Source organism: Camarhynchus parvulus, chromosome 1, assembly GCF_901933205.1.
Source record: "Camarhynchus parvulus chromosome 1, STF_HiC, whole genome shotgun sequence".
In the NCBI taxonomy this organism is placed as follows: domain Eukaryota; kingdom Metazoa; phylum Chordata; class Aves; order Passeriformes; family Thraupidae; genus Camarhynchus; species Camarhynchus parvulus.
The window spans coordinates 28056270-28080247 of record NC_044571.1 but is presented as its reverse complement, the minus strand read 5'-3'; the positions used below and the strand labels follow the sequence as shown (position 1 = coordinate 28080247).

The 23978-nt window shown below is 38.9% G+C and overlaps 2 protein-coding genes across 3 annotated transcripts in view; one reads left to right on the top strand and one right to left on the bottom strand.

Moving 5' to 3' along the window:
• LOC115903477 (pinopsin-like) overlaps window positions 1-22665 on the top strand; it is an 80316-nt gene extending 57651 nt beyond the window's left edge. Inside the window, exons 4-5 of the mRNA XM_030948029.1 lie at window positions 828-1061; window positions 22032-22665. Of these exons, the coding sequence (XP_030803889.1) occupies window positions 828-1061; window positions 22032-22247 (450 nt within the window). The 3' untranslated portion in view covers window positions 22248-22665. The remainder of the gene's footprint in view (window positions 1-827; window positions 1062-22031) is intronic.
• The window catches only part of ST6GAL2 (ST6 beta-galactoside alpha-2,6-sialyltransferase 2), a 47968-nt gene continuing 41993 nt past the window's right edge, over window positions 18004-23978 (bottom strand). For both annotated transcript variants that reach the window (XM_030947904.1, XM_030947818.1), the window contains one exon: window positions 18004-20374. In XM_030947904.1, coding sequence (XP_030803764.1) covers window positions 20106-20374 — 269 coding nt within the window. In that variant the 3' untranslated portion in view covers window positions 18004-20105. The remainder of the gene's footprint in view (window positions 20375-23978) is intronic.

Here is a 23978-nt window from a genome sequence, read left to right as displayed (position 1 = left end):
TTGTACCATCACTTTGAAACTGCCCATTTACATCTCTTTTTCTTGTTTAGCCAATTCTGCTCCATTCCCCCAAAAAATGAACCACAATGAATCAGCATTCAGCACATTTTTTTAAGAGCACAAAAACCTGTTTCTGATCATTATCAGGAGTGAAGTCCTTTTACCAAAATGGTTAAGTACCTGGAATAAATAGTCTAGAAGGAATGAATCCTACCACTTAAAACTTCATCAAGTGATTCAGCAAGGCTTCTCTGGTCTCCCACTCCAAGTACGGCCATGGCTAACACTATGCCAGGCCAGCTGAGGCTTTATCTAATGTTGAAAAGATCCAAGGACAGAGATACCAAGCACAGTCCCAGTGTTGCTCTGCTATTTCCACACCCTTTACAGAAAATACTTCTGGTGGTTCAGATGTGCTATGTAAAGCTTTTTCATCTCAAGCAAGTTCTGTGTACTGGCATAATTTGAATGAAAACATGGTACATTTACACAAAATTCCATACCTTAAAAGCAACTGCAGATGACTTAACATCTGTTTAGGACTAGATGCTTTGACACCTTTCTATATTTGCTCCAACCTCCACTGGGGCTCTGGTTTGTACTGGAGTGCAATGTGGTCTCTGCAAAGCTTCCCCTAGTGCCTGATGGAGATGATGAAAGTCTTTTCACTGCATTCAATCACTTTTGGGTTTGCATTTTTTTTTTGCTTCTGGAACTACAGTGTTGATTGTTATTGCTAATCCAAGACCAATAGTCCCAGGTTGCTCATGCAGTCAATCCAACAGCTCTGCTTGTTAAATTTTATCTCTTTTTAAACCTCTCCTTAGGTTGGGAAAATCCACAAGAATGCTGCCCGCAAAAGAGAATACCACGTCCTGTTCATGGTGATCACTACAGTTATCTGTTACCTGGTGTGCTGGATTCCATATGGGGTTATAGCATTACTTGCAACATTTGGCAAGCCAGGTGCCGTGACTCCAGTTACAAGCATCATACCTTCCATCCTAGCAAAAAGCAGCACTGTTTGCAATCCCATTATCTACATACTTATGAATAAGCAGGTAAGACATACATTATTTTTAAAGTGTATTTTCTTCAGGGTCCATCAGATATTCTTGACCATTGTGACTACCTGTCTTACAGATGTATCTTTAAGGACATTGAAAGCTTGTCCAAACAATACTACTGTTTGCAAACAGCATATTGCTAGATAGGAAGAACAGAAAAATGTTAAAATGTTTGCTTGCTGAAATTGCTTGTGTTCTTCTGAGAGCACGCTGTGTATTAGTTTGTATCCTTCAGAGTTAGTTGCCAAAAGCATTTACAAGAGGAATACTCAAACATTTGGTGAGGTTAAGGAGTGGGGGGGGGAAATGGACAAGGAGACAAGGGAATTTCATGACCTTGAAAACAAAATAAAGACCATTTGTAAATACCATTTTCATGATAGATCCCCTTGAAACTAAATATCATTGCAGTTACTGTTTTTGTGGACAGCTACATCCTTACTGTTTAATTCACAGTTGAGCTACATGCCAAAATACATAATGAATTTTGTCTCATGAGCACCTACATCCAGTTCAGGTCTTTCATTCCTGTAAATGCCATTGTCAGTACTCAAAAGTGAGCCTCCTAATGTTTCTGTGTTGACAATTCTGACTCTGAAGTTTGATAATGGTAGATCTGGAAGTTTTAAATTGTTTTGCAGTAGTAAATCTGAAAAAAAATATGCATAGTTTATGAAAACTTTTTTTTATTAGATTATATGTTGGAGGTTGTTCTGTTTTCTTTCCTCATTGTGTCCATTACAAAGCAAAGAAACACCCTTCATCTTTTCTTGCTCAGTGTATCCTGGAGCCCACCCTTAATGTTTATCAACAACAGCAATATATTATTATGGAGCTGAGACAAGGGAAGAGTTGAATGTAACAGCCAAATGTATTCAAGTTTTGCCACAGCCTGAAATCATTCTTGGCCTGCTTCATCTAACTTAAAGTTCTTAAACAACAAAAGAATCTATTCGAAATTTGAGGGGAAAATCTCAAGCAAGCTCTGAAACCTCCTTGAAATCAGAAGGAAAAAGTTCTATTGCCTTCTGCAAGACCAGGGCTTCATTTCCAATGTCTAGTTTGAGCTGACATTGAAGCAAATAGAACATTCCATTTGAAAAGTGTTAATGCTGGAGAAAACCAGCAACTTTTCCCCCTTACCTTTTACAATTTTTATGAAAACTTCTCAACAACAGCATCTGTCTTGCTTTTTTCTTCTCTGAACTCTTTGACTGAGGTCCTTGACTGAGAGATAATCTGATTGTGGTATGATCACTGAAGCAGGTTATGTAATATTGATAACAGATACATTTTGGCATTGTCTTTACACATGAAGATGTGATGAGCCACCCTGAAGGGGAGGTGCTTGGTCAGATTTGGGATAGATACATTTTACTAATCAAACCAAAATGATAGCTAATGTGCAGCATTAACCTGCAGCTCTGCTGTGCCACTGTGTATTAGCAGTGAAAATAATTGTTTTTAACTGACACTGAGAAATGTGCTTTGCTTAAGAAGGTGAAACCTATCCCTTTGTCTGTTCCCCTCTTCCTTTCAGAACAGGAACAATAGTAACACCCCCATAAAATGCGTCACTGGTGTTCTTGGCACCTCTGTAGTTGTTCTCACACTTTCTTGTAAATTTAACACCTCAGGAAAAGAAGTTGTTTATCTTCCTGGCACTCATCTTTCCTGGTCTTCATGCTTAGCTGAGAATTGTCACGGAAGGCGGGTGCCTCCCAACAGAGAAATTATCTGGTCTGCATTTTTCACAGTTCTCTGTTTGCAGATGTGAGGTGCCACAGTACAGTATTTACTCCTGCCCCTTAAAAATACACAGAACATATGGCATGATTTTTAGCTCTCTATTTTTAAGTCTTTTTGCTCTGGGAAATGCCCCAAAGATTGGAAAATGGTGTTGGTTCACTGCAGTTGCAGTGTTAGCTTCCAGCTGTCATAAATCTCTGCAGAGTATTGCGGAACCATCAGCCTCTGAGTCAGCTTTAAAACTCATCCTACAGAGTACGTCTTTAAATTAACTCTTAAGCAGTCCCTGAGTCACTTTCATGCTCCTGGAAATCCAGAAAAACAGTTTTGTCTTTGGCATTGCCTACTGCACTGACCTGAGGTGGTAAATCACTGAGGAAAACAGTGAATTTCTTTCCAGCTGCAGGAACTCCCTCAGATGGGATGGCATGAGGAATGCTGCTGTCCTTCTTCCTGTGCTGTCCTCCAAGAGGAGAGAGATGCATTGTTTAAGCTGGAGTGTTACTGGGCTTTTAACATGCCAGGCAGACTCCAAGATTCACTGACAAAACTAAAGCACTAAACTGCCTGCGACCAAATGATACTGGGGTGAAGCTGGAGACAAGTAGAAGAGATCCCTTTTTCCCTGTTCTCTCTTTATGGAAGGCTCTTTTGGCCCTTGGCAATATGACTGTTTGTGCCTGGGGCAGCTTCCCCAAGTGTCAGGTCCCAAAAAGGCAGCACACAGCCAAGCAGCTGGGCAAGGTCAGCCTGCACTTTCAGTGCATCAATCCTTTATAATTATCTAGTTGAGGTACTTGTGCAGACTTTGTTTCATCTTCTCCTACATCTCTCAGTGTATTTTATTCCCATCACATATCTCTGTCAGGTTCCCATTGTTCAAACTTCCACCCATGCAGCCACCCCAAACAGATTTTCAATGACAGCTCTGACTGCCTTCCTTTCACCATGATGGTGCTGACAGAACCCTGCTCTTTCCATATTACATGCAAGCAAGTATTAAGCATTCACTCAGGAGATATGGAGCTTCTTTGTAGCCATGGGTCTGCTGCTGAGGAGGTGATCACTGGGAGAATCCTGCTGTTGTGTGTTCCACAGAACAGCATGGGAACCCCAACATGGAAGTGCTTTCTGGCTGGTATAACTGTGCATGAGGTCATACTGCACTAAGAAACAGGGATTATTAGCTGGATAGCCTAATGGTGTGGCAGCTTCAGAGGTTAACCTTGTTTTTACATACCAGAAATTCATTTTTTATTGGCATAGAAGTCAAGATACTAATAATAAGTGTTCAAGAAGGTGTGGTTATGGATGAGATCACAGTGAGATTGAGTGAATCTCCACTCATTTCACAAAATTTGAAGATGGTACTCAGAGAAAATAGAAATTTGCTGCATTGCTACTGACAGCCAAATTTAAGTCAAGTTTAAACATGTATCACTTATAGATCTAGAGAACCAATTGTTTGAAAACCACAGATGAGATTACAAGTCACAATCTTTGCTGAAGCAAAATAGCCTTGCTCTCCTGCAGCTCATGAGCTTTACACTACTTTCTTTCACATTTTTTGTTGCTCAGATAGTGCACCTAAGTCTCCTTGGACTGCTGAAACTCAGGCTAGCACATCTAATACTCTGTTGCATATTACAATTGGATAAAAGGTCCACTCACACCATGTGATCAGTAATGTGCTATTTCTGGTGTCAGAAAGTGCCTCTGAGCAAAATAAGGAGGGACAGTGTGAGGAAAGGGATGTATTAAATGTGAATATAAGTCCCTGATTAGTGATTTGATTTCTAGTGTCTGTCTTCTTGTATTAAAATCACTGCACTTTTAAAAAATAGGTGACCCTGTCATTTTCCCCAAGGATCTTGAGAAGTGATGCTCAAAAGAATATACACCACACTTACTTGAAAGTCATTACTACTGTGACCTTTCCAAATTTATCATGTAACGGAGCATGATGTGAAAGGGAGAAATTAAGGAGAAATAATGATAAAACTAAGACATCTTTTTTTTTTTTTTTCTGAAGATATTTGAATAATAATGACAATTATGTACTTAGGGAGTGTTCCTCAGTGGGACTGAGCTCAACATAACACATCAGACACCTCCCAGGCACCTCTGCTGTGGCTGTGACAGTCCCCAGGAAGCTATGCCACCTCCTCTTACCTAGTGACTGCCCTGTTGCTCAGGCCAGACCCCTCTTCCAGGGCCTTCGTGGAACTTCCCAAATGCCAGATGAATAATAAAGAGTTTTTCTGTCCATAATAATAATCTATTTGTTCTCTATATATGCAGTTTTCTAGCACCCCTTTTCAATCCTTCTTGATCTTACCTTTTGCACTGAACAGGCAGAAATGCAGATGAGCTTTGGGAAAGGGAGATACACATAATCATGATAAAAAAATTAAATAACCTTAACATTCCTCCACTGGCTGTTAGCTATATTTTCAGTCATTTTTCATGGGGTATTTTGCAGTTTTGAGTATTTCCAACAAAAAGTAATGGCTAACTTTTAAAGCTGGAGGAATATGTGTGTAAGTTAACAGTGTATTTTATAAGTTGCTCGTTTTCACATTTGGAAAGATAAGATATTTTAGCTGTGTGATAACTGAACTACAGATCCAGAAAGACAGTGTGAAATTCAGACACAATTGTGCCAAATTTCATTTTATACATAAATTGGGACACTTCTATTAAATCCTGAAAAGAGTCCTTGTTTGGTTCGTTCAAACCTTTGAGAGGTTTGTGGAGTTACCATAGAATTTATTATCTTGTTATAATTTTTCATTAAAATTTACTTAGATTTCAATACTCATGATCTGCTTTTTTTCCCCCTCTTTCACTGGTAGCTAAGCTGTCTTTGAGTAATTAATAGTTGAAATAGAATGGCACACTCAAGCTCTTCAGCTTAAAATAGGTCAAATCAAAATGATCTCTTACTGAAGAATACTCTACTATAGTACAGCTCAGAAATGTTTTGACTTTATTTCTCTGCCAACATGTAGTGTTATGACTTTCTAAAGAAGAGGGGCAAAGAGAGAAATGGTCTCAAGGGCACCTTTGCTGCTGTCATTAAGTATAATTGCATTTCACACAGTAAGTTTTAAATTACTTTATGAATTTCTCTTGCAGCTCATGACAAAAAGTCAGTTCAGGTAAATAACTTGGGCATTTATCTAGGGCTCCAAGCAACCCCAGCCAGACCTCATGCTGCCCCAGGCTATATCTTTGATACATCTTGTCTATGTTGACATGTTCTGCCTGTCCTGGAGTGGCTTCAATATCACAGATTAGCTTAAAGAAGCGTGAGCATTGCCTCAACTGCTTCCTGACAACCTTGTAGGCCATGCTGGTCAATAGAGGGGATCAGAGTCACACTAACCCTAGTGGAGACAGGGAAATAAATCAGCATAAACTGCAATGATTGAATGACAGGATATTTACATTGCTGCCTGTTTGAGGGCTAGCAAGGAAGTAGCTGTAGGGGAAGACTTGACCTCTAGAATCATTGTCATTACCTAAAGGGAACAAAACAACAAACTGTTTAAGGATTCAGATAAATTGTACGGTTACACATCTCAAATTTTCTCCAGTACAGGAAAAACAGCTTCAGCCAAATAGTTTGCCCTTGCCTACCATGATCAGCCTACAGCTGTGCTGGCAGTTTCAGAACTTCATTTACAACCAGCTGTTTTTCATACACTTCCACCTATAACATTAAACCTGCAGGATAGATTGATAGATAAATGGTAATTTCCAGTATTCAGAGCTTACTGTAGAGCAAGAAATGTGGTATGTTCACAGCTAAAAGAAAGGTGTGAGGATTTTTGTAAGCAAGGTCCCTTGGTAGCCTCATTTTTCTTGCAAGTGGACATCATAGGAAGCTCAGCCAAAGTGGTGTTTCTTTGCTGGCTTCATAGGTACATCTGTCCTCAAGGGGGAGTCTAGAGGGTCAAGAGCTCATCCAGTCCTAAGAGAAATACAGGGGGGGGAAAGGATGAAATATGAGCAATTGTGCTGTTTCTCACTTTCCATTACTTCAGTGTGATCTAGAAGTTGGGTGAAAGCACTTGGCAGTCAAGTTTTTTTTTTTCTGAACTGATTTCCAAGTTTGGTGTGGACAGTTAAAGTCCTACAAAGACATATGTGATCCACAGGTAATCTAAACTTGAGCTACTCTTCAAAATGGCATTGCCAAGACACACTGAATGGATGTCACAGGATCTTCTGTTGCAGTGGTCTAAACTGCAATGGCACGTCAGGGATCAGAATCAATTTTAGCCCACACCTTGGTTTGATTAAGGTCAAGCATCTATTTAGCCTCAGGATTCCCCATTTCAGTTTTAATATTCCAGGTTTTCTATAATATGTCTAATGTTATGTTTTATAAGTAGGACTCCAGTTAGGCATTTGGTACTACTTACCGCTTCAAGGCTGAATACAGGCACAGGTCAGGTGAAGAAAACAGAATACAACATTCTGTAATGCAGTGCAATACAGCATATTAGATAAACAAAGATTTCAGTTGCTTTATGACAACAATCAAATTCAACAGATGAAAAAATATTGAAAAAGTAAGCGCAACCCTGGCAGTGACAGAGTCTCTAATTTTCCTCTCCTGTTCAATAACTGAGTTATCTTTTGTCATATGGTAGTGGCATAATACTAAAATTTTATTCAGACAAGGACATTTTTTCTACATATTTTGTCAATTGAGATTACTTCTCAGAGTTTTACTGTGTGTACCAGGCATATCTTTGCAGTCATGCATCTTACTAAGAATTGAAGCAACAATTGTTTCAGATTAGGTGGATGGAGAAAAAACAAAATGGGTTTTCCTAGACAGAGAATATTTTTCAGCATTTATGTAACCTCCACTAAATAAATATTTTTAATTGAGTTAATCTTGGTATCCTTGTGAAGCATGTGATTATCATCATCCTAGTCCTACAGCAGGAGAAATTTGAGGATTAAAAGTTAGATTAATGCTCAGACCCTCACGAACTTGCTTGACAATTCTAATTCAAATCTGTAAAACTTTATTTTATGATTTTATCCTGATGTCCTTCTTCCTCCAGGGCAAAAAATCTGCTGTACTCAAAGAAATAATCATTGACATAGTATGGAAAATACAATATAAAACTGTACTGGGCCTGTAATTCATTAGAATAACCCCCTTTTCATTACAACAGCATCATTTAGTGCAATTCAAAAATCTGACTGTGTCCAAATGAAAATAAATTTGAAGGATCATTGTCATTTGAAGTAGAAGCTATTACAGAGCTTTGTTCCCCTGATGTTTAGTATAATAACTGCTCTCAAACTAAATGTATCTGTATCTAGTTTATAAATCTGTATTTTTCAAAAAGCCCTTCTTCTTTGGTAGTTGTCTTTTCCTTATACTGGGATACCATAAACATATCACTTTCTATCCCCACATTGCTAGTGTGAACTAGTTTAGTTCTTTTCATAATTTCATGTTCAAAACCAATATTCAAATTATAATTTTGGTAGTCATGCTTGGAACTGGGTATTTAATTTGGGAAACTTTTTAGGCATTCACTGGATGTTAATAGAGAACGAACACCCCAATGTAGTAGGAGTTATCTTGTTTCTGTCTTGCTTGCAGTGTCTAACTCTCTTGATTTTTATTATCATCTTCAGAATCTGAACTGAAAACAAGAACATCAGCTCTACAGTGGCCTCTTAAATCCCTTTATCTAAATTAGAATCAGATTTTCAGAAATGGGTGTGTAGAAATATACACAAGAGGTCTGCTACATAAGGAACAACCATTGCATGCTGAGTACTTTATGGATGACCTTGCTTCAGATGTAATGTCCAAACCCTGCAGGGAAAACACTTACTCAAGACCTTACAACTCACCCAAGAATTTACAGGACTTCTGTGTTTGCTGGTTTTAGGCCAATAGAAATTCACTACAAGCAGGATTCAAAGGTCAACCAAAAACTTATATCACTTGTCTTCCTTTTCACCTTCACCACTCTTCACCTCTCTCACAGCAAGCACCATCTTGGAATCAAGGAATTTCTATGTGAATTAGAGAACAAAAACCAGGCATGTTTGTCACTTGTTAGTCAATTTCATAGTAAAGCATTTTTTCAGCATGAAATGTGGCTTCTTCAATATTAGAGAAGCTGTTAATTTGGCCAATTTTATTTTCAGTGGGGGAAAAAAAAGGACATTTCAGCTCAGATCTCCATGCTTAAGCTTCTACACCTTGGATCTTGTCAAAAGTATCTACTTTTGAAAAAAAGCATTATCCTTCACCCAGCAGATCAAGGTCTCTTACCAGACTGCATCCCTCATGTGCCTCAGCAGTGGCTCAGTGAGGGGGAGGTAATGTAGTGAAATGTAGCCCAGCCCAATGATCTAATTTATAGAGGGACAGTCCGAATGAAGTTGAACTATAGATCCATAAAAACATCTACATGTAACTGGATATTTTAACAGTCTGCGGTTTTGTCTGGAATTTTTTGATAATTTGTTTTGGTTTTGTTCAATATGAGAAAGAAATTATAGAAGAATTAAAAATACTGTCAGAAGAGAAAATTTGATTTCTCAGCCCAATGGGTTCTGTTATTGCATTACTCACACATAAAACCAAATGACTGCTACAAAAACACAGTTACAAATAAACCCCCTCTCGGTAATTTCTAATTCTGCCTTGGGTAAAATCAATACCTAATTGCCTGAAAACCAAGATAAAAGTAAAACCCAGGGAAGACTTAGTCCTCATCCTTTATACCCACCACTTACTCTACTGCAGCTCTCATTTCTTGATAAAGTATTAAGTGCCCTCATCCAGCAGTAGAACGCTTATCTGGCAATTAAAAGGTTCTTCCAGCATTCCCATATCAGAGAACTTCTTGTATCTCATTCGTAGCAATTGATGGAAATGTAATTTTGGGCAACAGAAGCAACAGGGCAGGTAGTCAGGAAATCTAGGGGAGGAGGAGGAGGCTTGTAAGAACTTATGTTTTAGCCAAACACTCTGGATTTCCTTGTGCAGTGTTCTGGGCTTCAGCCTTAATGAAACTCTGTAAGGAACATCTGGAAGATCTGCTTTCCCTAAATGTGTTACGTAGCCAAAGACAGGCAGTTCATAACCTACTCCCCCAAAAAGAAAATCACCCAATCACAAACATCTCCCCCCCACCCCAACACAATAAGATCACATTTTTACAAATATTTAATAATGTACTATATTCATAGCAAGATTGGGGCAGGAATATACCAGCATAAACCTATCACAGTCAGCCACAGTCTTCATTTTAATCCATTTGAGCTGATCTAGAGTCCATGGCTGAATAATTGAAAATGCAAGAAAAAACTGGGTCAGCAGAACAGCATATTAACTGTAACTAAACACACACATAGATTTTTCAAGTGTCAAAATACTTCTCATTGTTATGCTTTGAACTTTCAGCAAAATGAGAGTTATTTTAAAATGATCTGGGAATCACTCATCCCATATTATGGTGGTAATAGACCCTTCATTTCTCCTTACAAGGTAGAATGTTGCTGTAGGGACTGGTAAATTTGCTGCTGCCTCTGTTATTCAGGATCCATCAATCACACTGCAAAACCCTAAACAATCTAACTTATGAAATGGGAATAGGAAACAGAGGGAGGATCTATTTTTTTTTTGCTATTCACTGAAGTTCCTCATCTTGATTTAGGAAACTCTTAAGTTTCTTTTATGTAGGAGGAATTAACTTCACATGCTACTTGTATTGTATACTGTATGGGGTTTAGTAACTCTGTTTAAGGCCAGGGAAGACCATTTATGAGATAAATATGACAACTGGTCTGGTTTTCCTGCAGTGATAAACCCATTGAAAGCAACCATGTGCTGTCTTAAACCAGCATGCATTGAAGACACAGTAGCATTGTTAATATTTGCTTTCATGGGCATAATCAATCCCTTTGAAGTTCAGCAGCCATGCTGATTATACTGAAGTATGGGCAAAGAAAAGTTTTTCCCTGTTTCTTCTGACAAAATAACTATCCCTACTTTATGATCCCTTCAGCTTTGATCTCTCACTTTGTTAACTTTATATGAGAGCACATGTTTCATGGGGACTTATCTAAAAGGAGTATTTTAAGATAATTATCTGAATAGCATGTTATAACCATGAAAATGAGGCAATATTTCTCAGACAGGCTATATGCCCTGTTGTTTTTGCCTTCCTTGCTTTTCTACCATGGAACAAATCTGTTAATATTATTTTGGTAACAGCTTACACATTTTCTTCTTATCTCTTCTTCTTGGGATGCTACAACTGCTCATTAAAATGCCTAATGTCCTGACTGCTACATTCAGCCCCATGCATTTGTAAAGTCTAAATTAGGCCCATCAGATAGCTTATAATTTCATTTGTATAGACAAAAGCAAGCACTGAAAATAACTGAAAAACAGCCCAACATTTCCAAAGAGGAATATTGCTAGGGGAGAAAAGTAATGGTGCTTGATCCAGTTGGAAGCATCAGCTAAGACTCCTATCCCTTTTACTGAAACAGCAGGCTCAGAAACAGGTCCAGAACCAAACTTCCCCACTTTTCCTTTCTGGTCAACTGTCTTCTTCATGCTCAGGATACAGCACTTTATATAAACCTCCTGGCTCATGTGCCTCATGGGCAGTAGGGCTGGGCCTAGGGCTAGACCTCTGGCACTTTCAGCTTGCCCAAGACACGTTTCATGTTTCTTGCCTTAATTTGCCAAAAATTGTTTGATTTGGCAAATGGAAAATTGACATTTTGCTTGTCTTAGTCCGAAGTGTAGATACTTTAGACTGAGAATGCTGCCTAGTTAGCAGAACATCAGACAACTCACAAGTCATGAACTCTAACTTCTTGGGGCACATTCACGTTATGCTTCCTATAACTGCTATCACCAAACAAGAAGATAAAGACAAAAATTTTTATCTTAAAAGATAAAACAAAGCCTTTTAGATTTCTGCAAACCAAAACAATCCAGAATTGCCCAAACCTCTTCCATTAGCAACACTCCCACCCCCTCCACCTCAAGGGCCTCACTTTCACAGGAGACATACCTGCTGCACACAGTAGCAACAGTGCAGGATGCAGCCAGTACAACCTATCCATCAGTGCTCTAGGAATGAGGGTGGAAAACAACTACTGTTTAGAAGGTGGGGTAGTAAAATATTTTAATCAGGCAGCTCAGTTGCAGTCAGACAAGTGACTGGGAGCAAGGTAATTAACAGCAGCTGACACAGCCTGGAGTCAGCACTGGCAGTGGTTTTCCCCTCTGGCTGCTTCCATAAAGTCAAGGCACCTGTGATGCCTGTTGCCTGCCCTCAATAACCCTCAGGGTTCTGGAGTCCTCTCACAAGCTTATAAGGAATTATTGCTACAGTAATTATCCCCTACCTGTCAGCATCTTGGAACCAAGTAGAAATTTGATTTGTATTTGTCTATGTGCAGAAACAGGTCACCAGAGGAAATCAGTTGTCTTATTTAACAGTTATCATACAGATGACCATAAGCACAGGGAGGAGGTTGTTCAGAATGTAGCACTGTAACCCTGTTAGTCTTTTTTCAGTTAAATTTGTAGTAATTTGTTTACAAAGAAGTTGAACTCCAGCAGAAGTCTGTTGTTAGCTCTATTATAGTTCTTCATTTTAAGATCACATCCCAGCACACTAAACCTGACAGCAGCAATACAAGCACCAACAGATGACTTGGGTTTCTTTCAAATGTGAAGAAGAAACGTAAGAAAACAAGATGCCAAACCCAGGTAAATGACTATTAGGAAAAAGCAATAGTCCTGCCCATCTGTTATGGTACATCTTCTAGCTGTTTCTTTGTTTTCTTAGTGTCTTTCATAATTCCTTGTCTCTCCCCCTTCCTTTCACTGGACCTCCTTTACTTTTGTAATTTCTAGAATCCAGCAATCACACCAGCAATGATTCCCCCTGTGATCTGTCACAACCTTCTTGTGCTGCCAGTCTTCTGGTGGCTATTCTGCCTCCAGTTTAAAAAAAACCCACTATATTACTGCATTATAATGCTTCTCAGCTTAATACAAACAGTTAATATTTTCATCAAACTAAATAAGCATTTATTTAGCTAATTTTAGGAAAAAGAAATAACAGGGCTTACTTGCCTTGGTTATTAAGGCATGAAGATTTGGGGTCAGACTATACTTCCATAACAGTACTGGCATTTCTTTGAAGTGCAGTCTTTGGAGTAACTTACTGTGTAAGAAAGTAGAATCTAAAAAAACAAGGAAGGATACCTATATGGAGTAGACATTGGTAAATCTTGGATTGCAGCAGATAAATCCATGCTATTCTGATGAAGCAATCAAACTTGTCACCCTGGAAAGACCAAGATACCAGGAAAGCTAGAACAGAAGTCCTGGAAAACAAACCATGGGTGCTAGTGCTCTGTTCACACTGATTGATGCAGTCCCACAGTAAGATACTGTTAAATCATTGCTGCAGATGCAGTTACCTGCAGAAGATGGTGGATGTGATTATTGTAAAAGACTGAGTCCTCCCTAGCTTGCTAGCTGTTCTTATCACAGTACCACAGAGTAGTTTGGGTTGGAAGGTCACTTTTAAAGCTCATCTAGTCTTACCCCCCTGCAATGATCAGGACCTTCTTCAACTCAGACAGGTTGTTCAAAGTCCCATCCAATCTGACCTTGAATATTTCCAGGCATGGGGCACCTACCACCTCTCTGGACAACCTGTTCCAGTGTTCCACCATGCTCATAATAAAAAATTTCTTTCTTGTATCTAGTCAAAATCTTCACTATTTTATATTAAAACCATTACTCCTTGTCCTACTGCTACACGCCCTACTAAAAAGCCTGTCCCATCTCTCTTATAAGTCCACTTTAAATACTGAAAGGCCACAATAAGGTCTCCTCAGAGCCTTCTCCAGGCTGAACAACCCTAACTGTCTCAGCCTCTCCTCATAAAAGAGGTGCTCAAGACCTCTGACCTCTTTGTGGGCCTCCTCTGGGTTTGCTTCAACAAGTCCATGTCCTTCTTACGCTGGAAATCCCAGGTCTGGATGTAACACTCTAGCTGGGGTCTCACCAGAGCAGAGAGGGCGAGAAACACTTCAACAAGTTCATGCTGCAGTCAAAACAGCAAGCTGAATTAAAAATCCTGAGATATGTCTCTCAGCCAGATCACAACAGGCAAGCTAATAATGCAGATAAACAGACCAAAATGCCTGTATGAAGTTTCGCCTGTCAATAGAACTATGTCCCTAAGAACTACTGAAGTGAAACACAGCTGGCTTCTATGAGTAAAACAATAAAAGGGACTTCCAACAAAGGCATGTTGTTCAAAAAAGGGCAGTGCAATTTTGGGAATAAACCTGAAAATGAGTTGCCTCCAAGGCTCCCTGAGATACTATCAGAAAGGTAATGTCACACCTCCTCTAGCTGTCCCTGCTGAAGAATAGTGTGTAAGCAAGATGTTCTCTGTACCCCACACAATATAGTTAATTTACACCTTCTACTGAGGTACAGTTTGAATGCAGTAAGACAAGAATGGCCTCTCTGATGTCACAGTCAGTGAAGGTGACTGAACATTCAATAGACAGTGAACGCAGTGATCATATTTTCTTGCTAGTGTTTTAAATAAAAAAAGGAAAGATGCTGAATTTAAAAGATATCAATTAGTTGCTTCATGCATAGGTCCCAGTATTCAGTTTATTCTCTAGAGTATCTCACTGATGTGAGTTTTCTGAGAGGTGTTACTTGCATATCATGGCAGTAACTAGCCCCTCAACACTGCCTGTCAGGAGCTGGTGCAATACACAGGATGAGCTGTGTGATTATTGTCTGCCAGGAGAGTACATGATGGCAATCCAACTGTTATCATTCCACTAATGTGTAACCAGCTGTCTTGTTGGCATGGACTCAAGATGAGTCCCTGGGATGAAAACACTGATTAGCACCTCCATTGGCCCAACTCAGGCCCCTGTGTAGTTCAAGTACTACCAAAAGGCAGCAGTATGCCCCATATTTAACAGATGTGAGCAGGCTTGTTGTGGTTGAATTATACAGTACTTATCACAGACTGAAGGGCAAGTTCCATTTTCCCTTTGGTAAGTTGTTTTTAATTTTAATTAATAAATTATTAAAAAGCCTGTTCTTCTCCCTTAAACACAACACTGGATTCCCTGAATGGGTAGCACAGCCATTTAGCTGAAGTCTATCAGCACTTCAAGTACATCACCAAGTCATCAGAGCACGACCTCCATACCTGACAATCCATGACCTCCTTGCCTGACAATCACCAGAAATTTACTGCTCAGAAATTGACTGAGCAGTATGGTGAATATATTCTCCCAGGAAATCCTAGCACATCTGCTCAGGTACACATGTTCACTTTAGAATAAAACTGACTTTACAATATTTGCCTCTTTTCTGTAGTTTACTGTGATGCCTCCTTGTCAGATTAGCTGTCCATTTCCATTTGAGATCTCACTGAAATTGTGGGCAAAACTGACAGGCACCTTCCCTGTTTTGTTCCACCTGTATTTCAGTGTCATTAATTTAATGCAATATGAAAAGACCAGCACTCCTAAACAAATGAAAACAAATGTTTTATTTACAGGAGAAAATCTGTACACTGTGTATACATAAAAATATACAAAATCATAATAGAAAATATAAAAAGTGTTAAAATGTATACAAACACTGCTTAAAAATGTGACTCCTGTAAAATCTTAAGGTTTGTTATTAGAGTACACATTCATTTAAAAAAATCATCATACAAAATAATTCTCAAAGCTATTAAAAAAGTACACAGTCTATATTTGAATAGTTCAATGACTACATATTTTAAGAGTGATGAGATGGTATGAAAAAAAGTAAGGCTTTTACACATAACTTTTATTTCAAGAACAAAATTCTGAATCTGATTGCTAAGCCAGAGAGAAGACATCTGCACTGTCAAAATTTATTAAGTGATTCACGTACCCCTGACATGGGCTACTTTAATTTCAAACAGTTAAATCAGGTATCCGCCTTGTGTGTGAGAGGACAGATGCTGGGAAAGATTCAAATCATTTTAACAGCAGGCTTCTGAATTGCCTACTTCAAAGCGGGATTTCATTTAAATATGCATCAACTTTAGAAAGCATGAAGGGAAAAATAGTAACCATTTATTGTTGCAGTCAATGCATTTAATACTCCTTTCATAGTACATCTGTGTCACTGTCCAAATGGCATTTTCCACCCTTAAAAACTTCTGAAGAAAAAAGAAATAAAAAACCCTACTAGGGATTGCTCCACGTTTTGAACTCCTGTTTAATTCAATCAGTCTCTAAAATGACTGTGCTCAGTCTGTGCAACCAGTAAGTGTAGACACTTGTCTTCATTTAAAAAAAAAAAACTTTTGGTTTTTCTGACTTTGGCAAGAGATCTACAGCAACAAGTTCAAAATTTGTATGTCTTCACCAAAGAAAATGTCTTTACCAAAGACAAGAAATGCTTAAATTAAATTTGTACAGAATATATTAGAGTGTTTAATATCACCTCTCTCTCTCCAAAGGTACATCATGGTAATTTCACTGAATTTACCAGAGTTTGTACAGCATAAAATTGCACAACAAGGTAAAAAAAGATGTAGTAGTTTAATCCAAGGACAGACTGAGCTATGAGTTTATGCTGAGGTAACCTTTAAAACTGTAGAGGAATGGAACAAAATAATGATTTTTTTCCTAGTAAAAAGATTTTGGCTCAAAATGAGGCAAAATATTTCGTAATTTTTTCTTGATTAAACAAAAGAATACCTTGATTTAACCATCCAAAACTGAATGCATGAAATAATAGAGCACCGCAAGTCAGAAAAGTTACAGAATTCACAGTGGGGAAAGAAGAGCATAATTAAATTCAGCATAAACTCAGTGCATTTCCTTAAACTGCTGCTGTGTTTCTGGTTTGTTCCAGTTAACTTTAAGTGTTGTCCACAGCACCAGGGCACAGAAATGAGGCTTGATAGTGTTTGAAGGCAACTTGTTCCTACTTGTCAGTAAAATTCCATAAATTTAAAGCCTACAATGCAAAGGGAGCTCAGGGGCCCAATACAGAGGCAATTGCTTGGCTGATGATACACCTTGAGATGCATCAGGTAAGTGCAAACCTCTCTTGTCTAGGTGCTGTCCCACTCTGTTAGTGTGGGACAGCCACATGGGAGAGCTATGAAGCCATGCCTGTATCTTTTCCCCAAAAAGTCCCATGATCTTGGTGAAAAAATACACTTCCTTTCACATTCCTGCATTTAACATGCATCTAAACCCAGCACTCTCACCCATTATTTTTAGAAGAGCTGTGGTTCAAGTGCTGTTACACGTTGACTGTTTTAAATTTACTGAATGTGGTTCTTTGCAAACATTTCTCAGCCCTCACAAGGGATGGGGAGATGCCCATGAATTCAAAAGCACTCCGAGGGCTCTTATAAAAGCCTGAATGCCAACGCCACAAAGAGTAAGAAGAGGTGAGAGGAGCATCTCTGCAGGTCCTCTATGTTTTCCCTTAATTTCTGCCCCTTCTCCCCTTGCAGCAAGTGGAGGGGAGCCCTCAATTAACAGATCAAACACACTCGCACTTGTGCCAGAATCTGAAGGAGGACAAGACAAGGTAGGAGAGAAAATGCTCTTTAAACAACCACAGTGTGTTTGAGCAGGCAGACCAGTAAAACATCACAGTGGATACCAGTGTTAGAAAGCCATTCCAGGCTCATTTTTAAAGGTGGCATCACAGATTGGTCTTTCTCCTCTGTGAGCAAATGTTTGCAGCACAGCTCTGCAGCATCTTCTGAGGTGATGGTGCTACAACAACTGCATTTGCACTCTTGGAAGGAGGAGTGACTGCCATACAAAGAAGGATATGGCAAAGAAAAAATTTTGGCTGCAAGGGCTTGAGTGTGTAGTCCAGTAAATTAAAAATATACAGTTCATTATATAACATCTCGACCTGGTTCTGCATTGGTACATAAATGATGTACTAAGTAGGTATGCTTAGCACTTGTTACATGAAACGTTATAATTTGCCTTGTTCTGTATAAGCAACAGTTATGTTGATTATTCTGAAAAATTATTGAGAGAATAAATAATACTACATAATCCTGCTGTGGGTGGTTGAGCAATGCAGTTAGTATTTTTCTTCTTTGTGAAAATCAAAATTAAAAGTTAGTGGTTGTAGGCCAAAGTGATTTTTTTTTTTTCTTTTTGGAACTCTAGAAGTTCCTGCTTATTGAAAAGTAGCATATTCGCAAGTCTTAGAAAGCTAAACTCTCTTCCTTTACAGTTATGTCATAGCTAACCCAGGGTACAGCAGAGAGAGACATATTTAATTGCACTGTTCAGACTGCTCATGTTTTGCAAACAGGGTACGAAACATATGGAAAAATAGATTAGTTCTGTGTAGGCTATTTATCCTCCATGCATTTAAATAAGAATGTTATTAACTTCAAGAATAAAAGTTGCCACCACACACAACATTAAAAAGAAATTGGTATGTAATACATCCAGAGTCCAAGCCCAGTATGAGTGAAACTTATTAATTTTGATATGTACCAAAATGCCTTATGGACATAACTTTCCATATAACACAGAAGTACAGTTATTAGATCATCTACATGATTTCTGTCAACAGGAAGAATCTTAAGATCATCATAAAGCCCAAAAAGAAGGCTTAGTCCTATGTAAGATATTTATTCTTCATTTTGGGGAAGAAAATAATCCTTCCAAAAGATCCTTCCAATACTGCTTCCCAAAGAGCTGAGCAAGAGAAAAAGGATTTTATGATTATCCTTACATTACAATTGAAGGTGAAATAGTCATTAATGTTGTTTACTTTTCTTTGCCTTTCTGGCAAAAGGCTTTCTGCTTAAATCAAAACACAAAAAACACTTTCCACCACAACCAGTCAGCTATTCTTTTCAATGCCCCTTTGAGCTGTCTGCTTTTTTTACTGGATGGACATGAGTAGGATATAGCTGTGCTTTTGTGTACACATATTCCTGCTGAACTTACTCTAAAAGAAAATGTACAGTCAGGTGGGAAAAAGCCAAATCAAAAAACTGAGAAAACCACTCTAGACCATTAACTTTTAGAATTGTGTTAAAGAATATTGTCCTTGTGTGTTATGAATGAAAATATCAAACCATCTCTATATGCAATCTGTTGTCAGGTTTTTTTGCAGGCATTACAGCTTTTCTGGGTTATAGTCTTTCAAGCATTAAGTAAAAAATGCTGATATCATCTTATTTTGTCAGAAAATTTTTCCTTTCTGAACAGCAAGAACTTGTGAACAAGTGACTTTGATTCAGATACCAATGAAACACCTAAAAATAATGTCTGCATTCCTGAATGCTGTCTTTGTTGACAAGTGGTGAGCCCCTCTATGCTTGCTTTTCAGTGTAATGGGTGAATGCTGCACAGCCTCCCTTGGTTTTCTCTGGATCTTTTGTATCTGTGCAGACTGGTGGAAGGCACCATTTCCATCTCACACCTTCCTGATAGTCCTTTCAGGGAGAGTTTTTCTTCCTAATTGGGTTACAAATATGTTCTTTTTTCTCTAAAGAAATGGTTTCTCTCTTCCCTCTTCAGTGAGTGTGAGCATGAGAGACTGGCATCTAAAACGACATCCAGTAGTGTAACTGGTTTAGCTGTGTACAGCCATCTCTGACTGCACACACTTCAGGGCTACCCTCAACCCCTGTTCAGCTGGAGGCCTGGCACTGAGCCTGTATAGGAACAGGCATTGAAGTCTGCTCTAGTGAGTGACTGCACAGCTTGGAGTAGCAATTACTTCATTCTGGGACAGTGTGAAAATCCCATGGAGTCACAGGAAATGCTGCATTGTTCAACTGGCCACTCTGTACATACATGAACAACGGAGGCTGTTTCACAATGCCAGGTTTGACAGTTAAATAAATTCATTAAAAAAAACTTACAGTCTAGCATATGTGGCATGAGACCACCGACAAATTCTGACAGTCATACCAACAATGATACATTATATTTCTGCCTAAGTATATCCTTTGCACCTTCATGAACTAAGCTTTTGCTTTTATTCTGTAACTATTTCCAAAGCAGTAATAAATACTCAGGCTCAGAAAAGAAGTATTTCTCATGCCTGCTACTTAATTACAATTTATAGACTCAAGACTAGATTGGTCTAAGATATATTTTTTCAAGTATTCTCTTCTTGTTTATAGTACGATAGTAGTACCTTATTGCACATTGTTTCTGAAAGACTTACTTCTACAAGTGTGGGAAATTATTTCGTTTGGGGCACTTGACAGCTTTGAACCCTGGCAAAATGACTTTCCCCTTCCGATACAGATCATCCTGCAAACCTTTGTTCATCCTCTGCACCAGGAGCTTCTCGTAGAGCAGTGGATGGTAGGCCCCTAAGGTGCAAGCTGCATCGTAGTAGAGTTCATGGTAGTGACACAGGTCGGTCTGTCGCACCGAAGGGATGTACTCGTACACGTGCACTTCGTTACACATGGACATCATGATGAGGATACCTGCAACAAGAAGTGAAAACAGAAGTGAACCCCAGCTTTCACTTTTCTTGCAGAAATTTCCCTGCTGTCATCCAATCTATTTTTTCTTTCCTTCTTTTCTTTGCTGTCACACACCTTAAAGCATTCTGTAAAATCATTAAGTGAAGCAATAGTTTCTTTTGTTTGAGCAGCTTTCACTTGTCCCTGATACATAAAGATTGTGGTCCCTGATACATAAAGACTGTGATCCCTATAGAGTCAACAGGGTAGGATAACAGTCACAAAGAAAGAGTGAAAAGCCTGTAAAGAACTTGCATATCACCATCAGCCTCCAGAGTGAGCAGACTGCTCTTTCCCACTTCCCCCCATTAACTCTATGGACTGTCCACAAAACATGCCTCACAAGAATCCTTGAAACATCTCCACCTTATTGCAATGTTGGTCTTTCTTAGTCTGAAATTGAACCAATTCCACTTTTCCCATCCACTTGCTTCTCTCTAAGCAGCAAGACTTGGCCAAACACATGCAGAAGGGCATATAAAGAAACATCACCCACAGCTTCAGACAAGTCTCGTGGGGAGACACCAGAGACAAATTTCTACTTAAGCACTGCTGTCATCAGGAAAAGCCCTTCACCACTTCCTTGCTCAGCAAGGAGAAATTCACAAAATGCCAACCCATTTTTTTCTGCCGCATGCCAATGGCACACTATCATCAGCACCATCAATTGCGGTTTTTATACCCTTGAAACAAGAGAAATATTGCTGTTGCAGCTGCACATTTTCAGATGGACTAATACCAGATAATGATCAACAACATTGCCTAAACTACAATACTTTCACATCAATCACAGCTCCTGGAAGATTTTTCTGTTTCACAAAGCCATGCAAAAGGAAAGTGACATGAAGTTTTGGATGCCATTTCTTTTTTTTAAGATTTCACTTAGAAAATAAATTTGTGTAGAAAATGTATTGATGCACTTGTAGCATTACTGGTATCCCTAGCTGTGGAACAGGAGTGTCAGCTCGCAGTGGAGGTAGGTGTGTAACTCTGCTCACTTGGCACTTACAGATGAGAATTAATGTAACTGTTGTTTGGGGCTTTTTTATGCACAACAGCTTTGGCATCATCAAAGGTGTTTTGGGTAGATCTCAGAAGTGAAATAAATTAACATAAAAAACTATTTTTGTTTCTTAATTAAGCAAAGCCATTTTCTGAAGTTCACTTTACAGTTTGGGAATGCAGGGATTTCAATGGCTTCCTAATGAAAAGAACCCTATGTTCTCCCTGCTGTGTATCATTAGATTATCAAAATGACTTTTCCCTGCCTGATGTGTGAAGTAACTGAAAACCAATTACTTCTGTGATTAAATATTTTATCATAAATTAAAGGTTCTGAAAATATTTTCTAATTGTTCTACAGCTTTACACTCTACAGAATCTACAGTGTTAGAAAAGCTAAGCTTATCGATTCTAAAGTTCTCAAATTTGAGTGTACTTTAGTCTTAAGCAGCAAGAAACACATACTCATGGTGAAAAAATATTTAATCCCTATTTGAAAAAAAAGTACAATCTTAATAAACCATGTTTCCTTGCATTGAAGATGTTATAGAGATGCTCTGAACCGTAACCTGCCAAGCAGCTATATCTAGAATTGTTTGGTTTTTTGTTGTTTTAGTTTTACAAATGCTTTCGCCAGCTTTTCCACTGCCAACCTCCTTCCTCCACTGATGGAGAGCCCACCTACCATTCCAAGGTAACCGTTATCCAGCTGGATCAGAGGATGGACGGTGGAAACGTGGGCAATAATGAACCACATCCAGAAACAGACAGTAAAATGACTTCTCTCCTGTGCCCAGAGACAACTTCAAAAGCTATACCACCAACATCTTAGAAAAACTGGCTCTGATGGAAAGTACAAGCCTTAACCAAAGTGTGTTTTATTATTTCACTGCCACATTACCAAGCTAGCTCTACAAGTAATAAAGGAAGTTGCCATTTGCGGGATTGAAAAACTGTCAAGAACAAAAATTGACTCCTTAATAACAGAAAATTAACCACTTAGCTGCAGATATGGTGCAACCATGACAAAATTTTAAGCAGTATCACTGACTTTCCTGTAAATTAGTTAATGGATGACTTAGAAGTGGTAGAGTTTTACCTTCTAGTCATCAGTGGTTCAGTGTCCTCCAGAATCAACCAAAAAGGCACACTGGGCAATCTAATTTAGCTCCTTACTTTTCCTGCCTGGTTCCATCCAGACCATGTCTTGGGACTTCAGTCTAGGTTGTTCATAAATAACCATAGCTTCTACTTACATTTTTGCTCATGCTGGACAATCATGTTTGTCAGGAGGAAAGACATTGACTTGGCAGACTATTTTTGAGTGGTAACCACTAAGTTATAGCACATTCTTGTGTTGAAGTCTGAAAGATGAGCTACAACAATAAGTGGAGATTACCACACATAGAGCCATCCCTGTGCTAGAGGCTTATGTGTCCTGGTGGAATCAGGAGCACTCCTGATACTTCCAGGCCTTGTGTACATGTCAAATGCTCAAGCCCTAGTCTGGGCAAAAAACATGTTTAGTGCCAGGCTGCTCTTCCTTTAGCACCTCTAACACTACAGACCTCCAGCCCATGGGACCAACAGTGTGGTACAACCAGGACTTCCATCCAAGCCATCTGTGGATGAGATGCAGGATAACACATAGACCTGAGGAGGTAGGGCCCTCTACTCAGCTGGCAGAGCCCCCAGATTCTCCCTTGAAATGATCTGCTCCTGCTGTTCTGCACTGCATTCAAAACAAAAAAAAAATCAAGAGAAAACAAGGGGACAGAGAAGGAAGAATTTTAAAAAAGGTTATTTTTGGAAAGGAAGCCATCTTCTTTTTAAATAAAGTCCTCTCTGAAATAGAGAATAAATGGTTTCATTTCTGTCTCATGCCTTGGAGTATGTGAAACCCCTCCAGAGGGGACAGCCCTAGTATTGTAGAGCCATTACTGCAAACTCAGTTTATAAAAAATGTTCATTGAGCATCTTTAAAAGAATAGCAGCAATTTAGACCACTAGGACATTTACATCAGTCCATGTACTAAGATATATCCAGGTTTTATTCTATGTTTTTTCTAATGCCATGTGTCTCGGTTGTTTCTCCTAAGTCCCTAAAACAGCACTGCCAACAAAGCTCCCTGGACTACAGGTCTCACATTCCATCCCATATTTTTTCATACCACTCTTTAACTCCATTCCTCTCTTTGCTTGGTTTTAATGTTGCAGGGAGCTACTGACATCTTTCTCCAGCAGGCATAAGTGTGCCAAGCTGTCTATATTTTCATCTACCTTCCCTTTTCTCCTCCATTTAGCTTCAGGGATAAAATTTTTTAAATCACCAATTGCTTTGTGCCACTTACATGACCCCCAAAATATTTTTTACATTGTGTTTGAACTTTTATGTCTTGGTTGCAGTCTCAAAGCTAAAGAAGAGGAATGTGCCTAACTGCTTTCAGACTTAATCTTCGTTCCATTAACTCACTTTGCTTGCCTGTCTATTCTGAGAAGTCTGAAGCTGCTTCCCAATTGTTATCTTTATCTTTACACATTTCTGTCTGTACTACTGCTTTCT